Genomic DNA, 13,907 nt, shown 5'->3' with positions numbered 1-13,907 from the left:
ACCTTGTCTCCAAATTAATTCAGTAAATAATCAACACTAAATTATTCCAGACTTTTAGAAAAATATGACAGTTACCTCAAATATTTTTGCAAATATAATACTAATAATTCCACACCAATGTGTCTGAACAACCTGGCTTGCCTGCTACAAAGTGATTTATGGAAACAAATGCCAGCTTGACTGCCAGTATAAGAATGGGCTGTTAGTATCTCAGTGGTACCTTCTGTTTACAGCATTTACTTGTTTAACTTGGGGTATACTCCATGTACAAATGGCTTAATTCCTATAACTAGCCCTTTGAAATACGAATAAATTATTAGAATGCAAAAATAAATACAAAAAAGGAAAACAGAAGAGGCTTCCATCCTGCAAATTTCCATGTAACCCAATTAAGATAGGTTTCACTTAGCATTTCTGCTCAAGGCAACTGAAGACTATTGTAGAGAGGTTCCCAATTCCATCATTGGCATGCTTCTGTTAAAGTTAGAACCATTTGATGAAAACAGTGAAATGATGAATACTTTTTAGTGCTTATCCCGCTTACATTTTTCCACGTGCCTGAGCTGATCAAATAAACCTGAACGGACAGAATATAGTTACCATTTAGGGTCTGACTTTCAGAAGGGCTGAAGACCCACAACTCCAGCTACAGTCAATGAGAGCACACATTGCTCAGCACTTTAGAAAAGCAAGAGCTTATAGTATTATCCTGCCAAATGGTGTGATTGTCAGTCAAGTTTCAGGATGCCTGACAATTACTTGCTGATTAAAAAATAATACTGACTACTAATCTGGAAATAGTGTGCCACCCCAAATTTAAGTACATTCCTGGGGAAAATGTAACTTTAAAAAAAAAAAGTTTGTGACTGACAAAATTATATAATACAGCATTTTGGGTAATTGTACTACAAAGTTCATTATACCCGAGCCTGTTTAACTGTGCTGGCTGGCTCAGCCATTACTGCATGCATTGTTTAATCACTTTCTAGAAATAAAGTCATAGCCATGGAAGGTTTTCAGTGGAGCACAGATTTTGCAGATAAAAGTTTTGGTTCCACTTTTAGCTCAGCTCCACCATTTATTTTCATGGTAGGCCTGGGCTTTTCCTTTACAATTATGTTACAGCAGACCATTATCCTGTAACCACTCTTTATTCTATTTCCTTTATACTGAAAGTAGTATAAACTTGGCTGTTTCAGTTCACAAGGGTTTTGCACAAACATTTTTTTCAGTGCCCATGAGGTTGTACCCTGAGTGTTTCTCTGAGCTCTGGCACTGAATGACATGGATTCACAGTATTAAGTTTCACGTGGTTTACTGCTGTAATTTTTACAAACTGAAAATAAGTAGTCATCAGTGATTCCATTATACGTTGTCATGCCTAAATAATATTAATTTTCAAATAAAACCATGGCCAGTTTACATGCAAGTCTGACTTGTTTAAAATTTATTTTCAGATCATGTTATCAAGTGAACATTTAGTGCGCAGCAACTTGGGGTGTAAATCTACAGCACACTAGCATGTAGCACACTAGGGAATTTTTTCAAAGCAGAGTAGATGAAAGTGCTCTAGGGAACTTTTAGTGCATGGTAGGAGGGTCTACATGGACAGTGCATGGCACACTAGTGCACTGTAGATACACATCCAGCTTGCTATGCGCTAACTGTTCATCTAGACAAGCCCTAAGAGGAACTATGTATAAACTTGAATATATATGCTGGTGAAACATACAGTATGATACTTTATCTACTTTCATTAAAATCATATACTTACCTAAAACTGAAAGGCCAAAATGTTTCCTTGCTTCTCCTGCAGCATTGGTTGCTATACAGGTATATTGACCAGCATCTTCCACTTTAGTTTGCATTAAACGCAGGGTCCTACCCCCTAAAGAGAAAAGCCAGAAGAATATACAGGTATTAAAATAGCCTCCCAAACAAATAAAGGATGCCAAAAATCCCACAATGAATGCATCCAAACCATTTTTGTGATTTTACAATCACGTTTAAAAATAATTTATCTCCTGATGCTATATAAAAGACTCTCTAACAGTAGAAACTGACTGGGCTCAATTCTGCTTCCTTTGAAATCATTGGCAAAACTCCCATTGATTACACTGGGGCAGGATCAGACCTTAATCCAGCAAAGTATTTACGCCTGTGCTTAACTTTGATCATGTGACTATTCCCATTGGAGTCAGTGGGACTATCACCTATATAAGTGCTTTGGTGTACAACTCACTGGCTACACATGGAAAACAAATGTACTAAACACAAGGTGCTATCAAATGGATAAATTAAGAAGAGAATTTTTTTAAATGTCCTCTAATATATTCTAATTCTAATATTATTTTTAGGTATTATCCATAAAAGTAGGCAACAATTTTAGTAGGCAAAAGGTAATTTCTTAAGTTGATTGCTTCTCCTCCATCAACACCCTCTGAGCAGTGTACTGAGCAAACATCTGCAGAGGGTTGTGTGTCTTCCGTCGAATCTTGTCCTCCCCACACTTGCACAGCAAAAGTTGCACAGCTTTGCTGGCAGGGTTTGCCCCCATCATACTTATACTAAAACTTACTAAAAGCTCTTCCATTTCCTACAGCTATTATCTATCTTCATGAAGATGTGATGTGATGGTTTTTAACATGTTTTTTAAAGGAACCATATGGGAAAAACCATAGACAAACAGAGGAGGATTCAGAGTGAATTTAAGCAGTGTGTGGGCCGCTCAATCAGTTTTTGATCCCCTGCCACACAAAGTATGTGTTTGATCTACAGAACTGAATTGCTTTGGCAGAGTTAAAGGGTGAACAATTTTAAGATATTAATTTAGGGATTCTTCCCTCAGCATCTTCACAAGCAAAAACAAAGAAAACTCCAACTCTAAGGTCCATAAAAACAAAAAAAAACAGAATTCACCACCACTCTCTGCAGATTTCCTGAGTGATTACACAACAGCATGTAAAGTTCACAAGAAAACAAAGCAGGGGGTTGTTGTTAGTTTCCCCCTTCACCAACATTCAAGGATAACTTGAGGACTTTCCATGGCTCATCTCTCTGAGCTCAGCAGTGACTGAGCACTGTGGAGTTAGTGACATCAGAGTGGGTTGAAGCAATCAATGGACAGAATGGAAACAACTGATCTCAAAAGAGGTTGTTTGAGCTGATGGCAATATCATCCATACAACAGAAAGCCAACATCAGACCAAAAAATAAGGTTTATGTCACATAATAACCAGACACTCAAACCCTTTTTCATACATACTGTGGATAAGAAAGGGAACATACAACTGGAAATAGGACTAACCTTTTATGTTCAAGTGTAGAGATGGGAAAATTATTTCAGATAAAATAAAATATCCTCCATATCTCCAGATTCAAGTTTTAAACTATTTTGAACTTCTGACAAGGTTCTGTTTGTTTTCCATTATTTTTCCATGTTCATGCTCCTCTTCCAAGTTCTGGGCAAGTTTGAGAACAGAGGGGCTGAAATCCCAAGAGAGGGGCTGTCTTTGGGTAATGCATCTGGCCCAACCAGAAGAACTAGAAACTTCATGAAACTCACTTCTCATTATATTTCCAGTCCAGTTTTGCAGACCCAACTTAAGAGAAGCATCCTAACTTTTATCAATTTCTCCCAGCCACACTCAGCTGCCAAACCTTGCACAGGTCATTCCTTAATACTTGAATGTTGTAAAGGGCCTGAGCCAAAGCCAACTCAAGTCTATGCAAAGACTCTCATCAACTTCAAAGTGTTTCCAATTGGGTCCATATATCCCTTTGTTAGCTTCAGAGCTGCTAAGTCAATTATATATTTTAAATATGAAGTTACCAAACAGCAATCACATGCAGAGTAACACTGCAGGTGTCAGTTATGCAGGAGGCTGCTCTCTCCCCTCTTTGTAGTCTTGGAGCTATGTGGTTCATTGGAATGGAAATCACAGTCCTCTCACTTAGGAGACTCCTGTGTCAATCCTCCCCTCAGAAAAAAAGTATAAAGGCCAGGCCTTTCTAGGTGGCCCCAGCAGACTGAAGTTAGAAGTCAAAGATCCCAATTGCACCTGCAGCTATCACTCAGATGTCTGGCCAATCAGATCGGCCAGTGGCAGAGTCCAAAGTCATAAGCATTGATTGCCTGGGACATTTCTCCTGCCTTAGTGTAATGGGGCTTCTCTAGATGCAACAAGCTTTTTCCCAGCTCTCTGCCTTGGGAAGGGACATGTTTCCCCATAAGCCTGGCTATAGGTTAGGCACTCCAAAGCCTGTACTTCCTTTCAATATTGATGACCTGCTGTATGGTCTGCCCAAGGGCTGTCTTTTTTGGCTTTTATCAGAAGGTGCTCTGTCTTATCAAACCATCTTAATTTCTTGTTCTGTGTTTGCTCTAGGATTAGATCTGATTGGCTTTGAGGTTAAAAAGGAATTTACAACTTTAAATCCAAGGGCACACAAGCAGGTTTTCCTCTGATTCTGGTATTTAGAGTCACTGCAGAACCACATATATTCAAGGAAAAGTTCTCTTATTATTTGGGTTTTCATTCTGTTTTATGATCAGTTAGTGAGTCCTTGCCAAAAAAACCACAAAACCACAAAAAGTATGATCCAGAGGTAAAAGCTTGATTAAGTGAACTGACTTCATGGTGCACATGCACACTGAGAGCCTCACACCTATCAGCATCCGTAAGGTAAGCTGTTACCATTTGAAATGGCTCTGGAGATAAATGTTCCTATGCATAGGCCCTTACCAGGTTGGACCAATCAACAGGTTGCCAAATCCCAGAGTGGGATCTCACTTGTAGATGCTAGCTCTTGCACACCATTGGATACTGGGCTGCAAACCATGCACTGCAGCAGCTCTGAGATTCTCAGATCTGCACAAGTTAGCATAGCTCTAAATGAAATTTGGTAAGAACTTTCTGCTTGGTTCAGATTTGGTTCAACTGGCTATTTAATAAATGCTGCAGCCAATCTGACTCTAAGCTATGTGTGTCTTTATTTAATGGACAAGCACTCAGCAAGAGTTCCTATTTCTGCTTGTGTTGTTAGTATATCAGACTCTCAACTGTACCTGACAGAATTCTCACAGAGCTATTCAAGGGCATAGGCCTTCCATTCTTGAGCCATGTTATTGATGGCAGGGGAATTCCAGATGCTTCACAAATCAGAGTGACAGGATTTTTCTCCACAGTGCTGATGTTTTCAGGCACTTCCAGGTCACCTACCACACTTGGAGGGACTACAAAGCAAAACACAGGAAAAAACACACCTGATAACACTGAACAAAAATAACTAAGATTACTTCTAGGTAAGACACACCACATTCTTTAAACTAACAAATTAATTCACTGCAGCTAAAACCATCCTGACCAGTATGGGACTGCACAGTTGCAGTGTAACTTCATTTTTCTATTCTAGTTACATAGTAGCAAATTACCATCAGTTTAACATTTTCAGTCTTCATATTACTGAGACATCATGTCACAAAGGTAGAAGATATAAACATCTAGGACCTGATTCTATCAATCCCCTTAGATCCTTTTATGGGTTCAGAATCATAGTTAGTACACAATATTACATTTTGCTTGCTATGTCCATGTAAGAAAAATTGTGTCAGACTGCGAGAATACTGTACTTTTTCTAATAGAAAAAACAAAAATATGATCTAACACCCCCCTTTCAGGGATTTAAATAACAATAGTAAATCTCTTCTCGGTTTTTCATTGTTAGGAAGAGGAATAATTCGATGTTTTGCATGGTTCCACATTTCACACTTCCATACAGGAAATTCAGGCTTAGGAACAGATCTGAGTCCGCGAGCATATTAAGTTTACAATTTTCTCTTCGATACATCCAAGTTTAATAATAAAATAAGAGAAATGTTAGAAGTAAAAAAAGAAAATTTGCCACCCCAGAGGCTTCCAACTAGAAAGAACCCCAGTGTAATTATCACCTCTCTTTTTTAATAATTACAGAAATAAACATATTTTCTTCATTTTCAACTTAATTTCTATCTTTTCTTCTCTCTTTCTCTCCCTTTCTTCTCTAGTTGCCATTTCTCTTTCTCATTTTATAGGAAGACTTTAGAATTGGAGATGGGCTGCATGGCTCCCGTTATCTCAAGATGTTCATAAACCTTCGTGTTTCAGAGGGATCTGTGGCAGAATACTTGTCAAACAAACCATGTTAGTAATGACAATCAGTCATCTTCATCCAGTGATACAGTAGCTACCCTAACCCGGTAGTCAAATAACCTGTGTCTGATGAAACAGGAAGGATAGCCAGAGTGTAGATAAAGTCCCGTTCTGAATCTGACTGGACACACTGATTTTTGAAATCACATACCATGGCTTTTCTTTTAAATGCAGGTACTCACATTGTAATCCATGCCACTGAAGTTAGATTACTGAAATATACTCTACCTGGGGCTATAAATGAAACCATTCTGATATTGCAGCTAGTGCCTGCTCATTAATTGTTCCTTCTTTCTGGGTGCACATGCACACTTGTGCTCCATAACTTGCATAGGCTGCCAGCTGATTTCTGGATGAAGTTTAAGGTTTGGTTTTAACCTGTAAAGTCCTAACTGGTTTGCATCCTGACTACTTGAGAAACTGTCTCTATCCTCATGCAATACCTTAGCAGCTGTGATTCTTCAGTGCATCCAAGCTAACATCCACCTAGTTTTATCAGGTGAGGACGAGCAGCAGAGTTTTCTTGGTTTCTCACTCATTTCCTATCTTAGAGGATCTGAGCCCAGATTTGATTATCTTCAGGATGCTCCAGAAGACCTGGCTATTTTCCCAGGTTTTCCTTTAGGATGAAGTTGGGATGGAGACTGGGGTTGGTTTGATTTTAGGAGGGCTGTGTTTAGGGGTTAGAAGATTTGTATTTGTTTTGTTTTTTAAAATAACATTTGTGCTTTAATCTATGTAATGTGCCTAGAGCATGTGATAGGCACAAATGGAACATCTACATCATTATGACAACTGTTTTCTTACTTCCCCCAGCTAAACCTGAAAACATATCTGTGTCTATATTGCCTGCTCCATTCATCTCTCCTACTCACCATGAATGTTTAAATCATATTTCCTGTCAGTCAGTCCTGCCACATTTACAGCCACACACACGTAGCGGCCAGTGTCAGACACTTGGGCGTTCTTCAGCTGAAGAAGATATCCATCATTCAGTATTTCTATTCCCCTCCCGTTGACAAGGGTACGACCATCTTTCATCCAGGTTATTGCTGGCTGTGGGTTACCCTGTACTTTGCACTCCAGTGAAACATTATTCCCTCGGGTTACAACAACTTCAAACGGGTGGTTCCCACTGTTCAGTATAGTTGGGCGAACTATTAAAGAAAAGGAAACAAAATGTAAAACTTTAGCATAAGAAGCTGAGGTTCAGAATGTGCACTGATTCTTACACATAAGAATGAGGGTACGTCTACACTACGGGACTATTCCGAATTTGCATAAACCGGTTTTGTAAAACAGATTTTATAAAATAAAAAAAGCGCCACCGCCACAACACATTAAATCGTGTGTGGTGTGCATGGTCCGGCCTCGGTCGATTTTTCTGGTTTGCGTTGCACTGTGGGTAGCTATTCCCTAGCTATCCCCCCATAGTTCCCGCCCCCTCCCCCCCCCTTGAACTCCCCCCGTGAGAGATCCCAAATGGGGGCAAAAATCATTGTGGTGTGGTGGTTCTGGGTAATCACTCACCGTCACGGGAAAGCAACGGCAAGCAACGCATTTTTTTTTTGCCCTGGCAGCCCTGGCAGATGCCAGGCCATGGGCAACTATGTTGCTTGTTTTGCCGCTCACCGCTCGTGAGTATGTGTATACAGCCGCGACAGAGGCGATTCAGCAGCGCTACAGCAGCATTTTTTTTTTTTGCAGCAGAGCAGCAGATGTACTATGCAGCCATCCATAAACCCACTTCCACCATCCAAAACTGAGATAGGATGATGTGGCTACCAGTTTTTTACCATTTGTTGCCTGTGCCCCTGGTCAATCAAAAAGGTGTGCAAGCAAAGAGAGTTGAGCCAATATTTGCACCTTCACCATTTTGTACCATTGGCTGTTGTTTATGCTGCCCCTGGAATCAAAAGCCAGGCCAAAGCAAAATTAAATGACTCCTGAGTCAATCCCCCTCCTTTCTATCAAAAAGAATCTGTGCTGCTGCTGTGCTAGGCTAGATAGTGTGCTGAACCTGAGCTGTGTGTCTGAGCTGTTGAAATTAGAAGTTATCTGTATGCTATGCTATCTGTATGCCCACCTGTGTATGTGCCCTTCTTTTTCCTTCCTTTTCAGCCTTGTCATTTGTGTCCTTGTGTGTGATGAATTAATAAATAATGAAGAAATAAGTAAGAATGAGACACACAGACAGACTAGTGCAAATGAGAAATGCAGCTCCAGCTGCTGCAGCTGCAGGAAGGTAGCACAGGACATGACAGTGTAGGAGACATCCCCAGCATCCCAATCCCAGCCCAGCATCACTGATATTTTCTTTACTGAAGGGGGGATGGGGCTTCAGCCCTGGGAGGCTGATGAGATGATGGTATGATGTTGCCATCCATCCATCATCCATCCACCATTAAAAATAGGACGGTTGCCAGCGGTTAGGGCCAGGTCCTTGTCCTTTTTTCAGATGCTTGATCATGGATCATTGATCCATCATTTCATCATTTTCATGGATATCAGCATGATGCTGATGAGAGGATTTTGTTTCATCAGCCCATGGAAGGTGAGGACATGAGGGTGCTGGGCAACTTGTGCTGGTGATGCTCAGTATCTGCAGCATGCAGTAAAAGAGTGAGAAGACAGAGTCAGAGAAGAGTGGTCAGTAAAAGAGTTGGGGGGGGGTGGGTGGGGTGGGTGGGGGGGTGGGGTGGGGGTGGGTGAGGGCCCTGCACTGTGTTTGACCTGTTTTTGATTTGCAGCCAGAAATGATGAGAGCTTGTGGGCTGCAGGAAATTGCTAGAGAGTCTCCTCCTGGCTGTCCATTCAGTCCTTTTTTCCATCTTTGCAGTCCCGATTTTGTCACGCTGCAGTTGCTGAGTCCCTGCTTCGCGCTTGTTCTGCTATTTTTGCTGATGATTCTGTTTGGAAGATTTTTAAAAGGATAGATAGAACGGATAGAATAATGGGATAGAAATATAATAGTATCAAAATAGAAATATATAAAGCTAGAATAGACATCTGCTAACAATAGAACCAGTGTCCAGAGAACCAGAAGCAGTGTGAACCAGAGAGCAGAGAGAAGATGTTATCTGTACAGGTGCTCCCAGTCCCAACCACCCCCTGAACCCTGTTGTAACCCCCCTTTCTGTGCTCCCGTTGCTTTGTCCCCCTTGTGATGCTGTATGTGGCTGTGTGTTGAGGAATAAGCACAATGAGACTGAATATGAAACTGCCTAGTGGAAGAGTGTGACAGCTGAGCTGAGTGTAGACGAGAAGCTGAGGAGCAGATGCAGAGTGAGAGTGCAGCAGAGTCCAGCACACATGCCAGCAGTCCAGGCCCACTCTTTTTCCTTGCTGAGGCTAATCTTGGGATGGTGGGAGGGGGTGGGGGCTCCAGGATGGTTACAGAAAACCAGTGCCAATATTATGACAGCAATTAGATTGCCAAGGTGCAAATGAAGCCAATAGGTTGATTTGGAGTTTGGATCATCAGCTTTTTTTTCCCATCAGCGATGATCTGAGATTGATGATGATGATGGAGCTTGATGATGATATGAGATCATCAATATTGATGAGGATGAGTTTTTCATGCTTGGGGGGGCCATGTGGTGTGAGCAAGGCTGTGCTCGCGCCCAGTTGACTGCTGCACTATTCACCTCAAGAGCATTCAGTAAAGATAGGGGTGGCACTAAAGCCAGGGGGAGTGGGGGTGGGGGTGGGTGTGGGTGGGGGTGGCCTGGGGATTGCCAAGCCTTGCTTTGACCACTTTTGAGAAGCATAATTTTTTGGATTGCAGAGCAAGTGGGGAGCTCCAGTCCTCCAGTCCATGAGCCTTCAGCAGTCCAGTCCATGAGCGCCCACGCTGGTTGTTTTTTATGGCGCCCCATTTTTCTGTCTGAGTGCTGTTCCGCTTTTCAGCGCTGAGTCTTTTCTTCTGGAGCTCTGTCTTTTTATTTTCTGCTGGAGATCCTCACTAAGATCTGTCATCCGGGATTCATGCGCCTCATCTTTTTTACACGATTTGGACTGCATTTTCTCCATGCGGGACTCTTTTTGCTGCGCGAGCTCCATCGGCGCCGCATTCCAAAGTTCGCGGGGCTTTCTGAAAGCCAGTGTTCGGGCAACCAGGCTGTCCTTCACCTGAAGTTCGGGCCAGAGTCCAGAGTGGTGCACTGTGCATCGGTGTCATCTGCGAGAGCGGATAGTCAGTGGTGCCACACTAACCCTAATCCGATAACTAACCTAAGATGATTAAAGAACCGGAAGCCATTTAAATGTTAGTTCAGAAAGTACAGAAAGCCGTTTAAAAGGGGTTAAAATCGATATTCCTAAAGCCTCCTAAGATTTGTTTAAAACATCAGGCTTTTAAATAAATAAAAACTGAGAACTAAACTAAACCTGAGTGAAGTACTTAAAAGGGAGATCACCAAGAAACACCTCACTGCTGCAGAAAGTGGTGCTGGCAATTCAGTAGGTTGCACTCTGTCTTCTGAGTTGGTACTCAGATAATGCTTGGTGTCAGGAGACACTGTGCTACTGAAGCTAAGATGTGAAAAAACATAAGCATGTAAAAATGTCTTTACCACTTGTGGTCAATGGCCTTTTTCACAAGAATACAAGTATTAATCCCAATATTTTGGCTAAATTCCAGTTAAAGTATTAATTGCATTTTAATGACTTAATATTCACCCCACAGTTTCAAGTGGCTGCTTCATTCTTATTCAGTTCCAGTCCCAAATAGTTGTATTGAGCTGCTGTAGGTACATTTCAATTTAAAGGGAGCTACATTTCAGTGGTGATTCCTGCCTGTGAGTAAGGATCCCAAACCACTCTATAAACATAGAATTATAGGACTGCAAGGGACCACAAAAGGTCATCTAGCCTAGTCCCCTGCACTCATGGAAGGACTAAGTATTATCTAAACCATTCCTGACAGGTATTTGTCTAACCTGCTCTTAAAAATCTCCAGGGATGGAGATTCCACAACCTCCTTTGGCAATTTATTCCAGTGCTTAACTACTGTGATGCATGGCCAGAAAGGGTTAAACATCCTGAAAAATAAATAACCCTCAAAAGATATATGGGAAGATAATGTTTGTGTTTTTGTGTATTTACATATGCAGGAGTAGGGTTGATAATGTAATCAACAGTCCCTGTCTATGCTATAGTCTGATAATTCAGAGATCAAAAAAAATCCTAGCATTTAAATGAATTATAAACATGGGATATCTCTGTATTCATCTCTCTTTGAAATGTATAGCAAATAATCTGTGAATGGTGGAGGAACAAGCAAATTGCCTTATGTTAATTCTATAGCTAAATTCCAGTTATGGACCTCCTTCAAAGTCATCCTAATTACCTTTTGTTCCCAGAGGAACTCCCAACTTGTCAAAGAGGACATTAAATTGTATAAAAGATCCTTGGGTCCCGATTCTGTCATCTCAGATCTGCTTAAACTTCATCAGGGGAAGTTTGAGTTGGAAGACTGAGGTCCCAGTTATGCTGGTATGCCCTGAATATGATATTTGGACATTGGACTATAACCTACAAACTAAATTCTAAAGGAACTCTTTACAATCTCTGCTGTGAATCTAAACCTCAATGAATTGAACTCATGTCTGTATGTATATTGATCTTTTAACCATTCTCTCTCTCTCCCTCTCTTGTTTTTTAATAAATTTTAGTTTAGTTAATAAGAATTGGCAGTAGCATGTTTTTGGGTAAGATCTGGATATTCAATAACCTGGGAGGTAATCTGTCCAAGCCTTTGAGATTAGTAGAACCTTTTCTTTTATATGATGAAATAAGATTTTCAGAAATCATCATATTTGACTTAGGTACCTGGATGGAGGCCTGAGGCTGGATCACTTTAAGGGAACTGTGTTGTTTGGACATCTGAGTAACCACTAAGGTAACTGTTTTATGAAGTCTTGGTAAATCTAAGTATTGGAATATCCACCACGTTTTGGGGGTTTGGCAGCCCCATTCTTTGCAGTTCACCCTAATTGAGTGACCACAGCTGGCCCCCACTGGGACCACGGTCACAACTACCACAACAGTTAGGAAGCTTTTCCTAATGTCCAACCTAAACCATTCTTGCTGCAATTTAAACCCATTGCTTCTTGTCCTATCCTCAGAGGTTAAGGAGAACATTTTACCTCCCTCCTCCTTCTAACAACCTTTTATGTACTTGAAAACTGTTATCATGTCCTCTCTCAGTCTTCTCTTCTCCAGGCTAAACAAACCCAATTTCTTCAATCTCCCCTCATAAGTCATGTTTTCTAGACCATTAATCATTTTTTTTGTTATTCTCTGGATCCGCTCTAATTTGTCCACATCCTTCCTGAAATGTGGCACCCAGAACTGGACATAATACTCCAGCTGAGGCCTAATAAGCACGGAACAGAACTGAAGAATTACTTCTCACATCTTGTTAACAACACTCCTGCTAATGCATCCCAGAATGATGTTTGCTTTTTTGGCAACAGTATTACACTGTTGACTCATATTTAGTTTGCGATCCACTATGATCCCCAGATCCCTTTCTGCTGTACTCCTTCCTACTCAGTCATTTCCCATTTTGGATGTGTGCAACTGATTATTCCTTCCTCAGTGGAGTACTTTACATTTGTCCTTATTGAATTTCATCCTATTTTCTTCACACCATTTCTCCAATTTGTCCAGATCATTTTGAATTTTAATCCTATTCACCAAAGCACTTTTAACCCCTGCCAGGTTGGTATCATCTGCAAACTTTATAAGGGTACTTTCTATGCCATTTTCTAAATCACTAATGAAGATATTGAACAGAACTGAACGCAGAACTGATCCCTACAGGACCCCACTTGATACGCAGAGGGATAGTTTGCCCACGTGCCCTTAATAATATCTCTTTGAAAAACTGCCAACTTTCTTGAACTGTTTTTTCCTCTTAGACTTACTTCCCATGGGATCTTACCTACCTACTCCCAGAGTTTGCTGAAGTCTGCCTTCTTGAAATCCATTATCTTTATTGTGCTGCTTTCCCTCCTACCATTCCTTAGAATCATGAACTCTACCATTTCATTACTACTTTCACCTAAGCTGCCTTCCACTTTCAAATTCTCAACCAGTTCCTCCCTATTTGTTGAAATGTTACAGGATTTTTCAGGCTGAAAAGCATTCTATATCTGCAAGGTTTCTAAAAACTTCCGTATTTAGTTATTCTCATCATTTTTCCTTAGCTGCCTTTTTCTAGGCTGTCTCAGTATTGTGTCCTTTGCTATTTACAATAACAGATAATGTATTTGTTGTATAACACATATGTAATAAGTGTGTATCAGAGCATTTCTGTATTATACCATATGCAAAACATACTCCTAAATAAACACAGCCTATATATAATGTTATCACAGCGGAAAGTAATTTTCAGGATGAATTCAAGTGAAAATCACTTTTGCATCTGTATCTGTTAGATATCAGAACAGACTCAACCAATTCCAGGAATTTCCCATCTGGTGGCTGGACTCACTGTCTGGGTGCCTTACATATTATTTCAGCTGAGATCTGAATCAATATCCTTATGGTATATAGCCAGCAGGTTTATCAGGTGACTCCAGAAATTAATCCTCACTCTGGCTGAGCAAGTAGGATCTTGTGCTGTTGTTCCATCTGGAAGTCACTCTCTGAAAACCTTACAGTCTTAACACAGCTTTACTAATTAAGGTTTCATAATGTAATTGATTT

General features: G+C 40.7%; 1 protein-coding gene across 1 annotated transcript in view; it reads right to left on the bottom strand.

Moving 5' to 3' along the window:
- Nucleotides 1-13,907, bottom strand: part of HMCN1 (hemicentin 1) — a 324,395-nt gene that overhangs the window by 99,079 nt on the left and 211,409 nt on the right. Inside the window, exons 45-47 of the mRNA XM_039483793.1 lie at nt 7,067-7,348; nt 5,069-5,236; nt 1,775-1,888 (exon numbers count right to left, since the gene is read on the bottom strand). Coding sequence (XP_039339727.1) covers nt 1,775-1,888; nt 5,069-5,236; nt 7,067-7,348 — 564 coding nt within the window. The remainder of the gene's footprint in view (nt 1-1,774; nt 1,889-5,068; nt 5,237-7,066; nt 7,349-13,907) is intronic.

The sequence above is a fragment of the Mauremys reevesii genome, linkage group 8 (assembly GCF_016161935.1).
Source record: "Mauremys reevesii isolate NIE-2019 linkage group 8, ASM1616193v1, whole genome shotgun sequence".
In the NCBI taxonomy this organism is placed as follows: Eukaryota; Metazoa; Chordata; order Testudines; family Geoemydidae; genus Mauremys; species Mauremys reevesii.
Note: the sequence above shows the minus strand (reverse complement) of the source record. Positions and strands in the feature narration are given on the sequence as shown.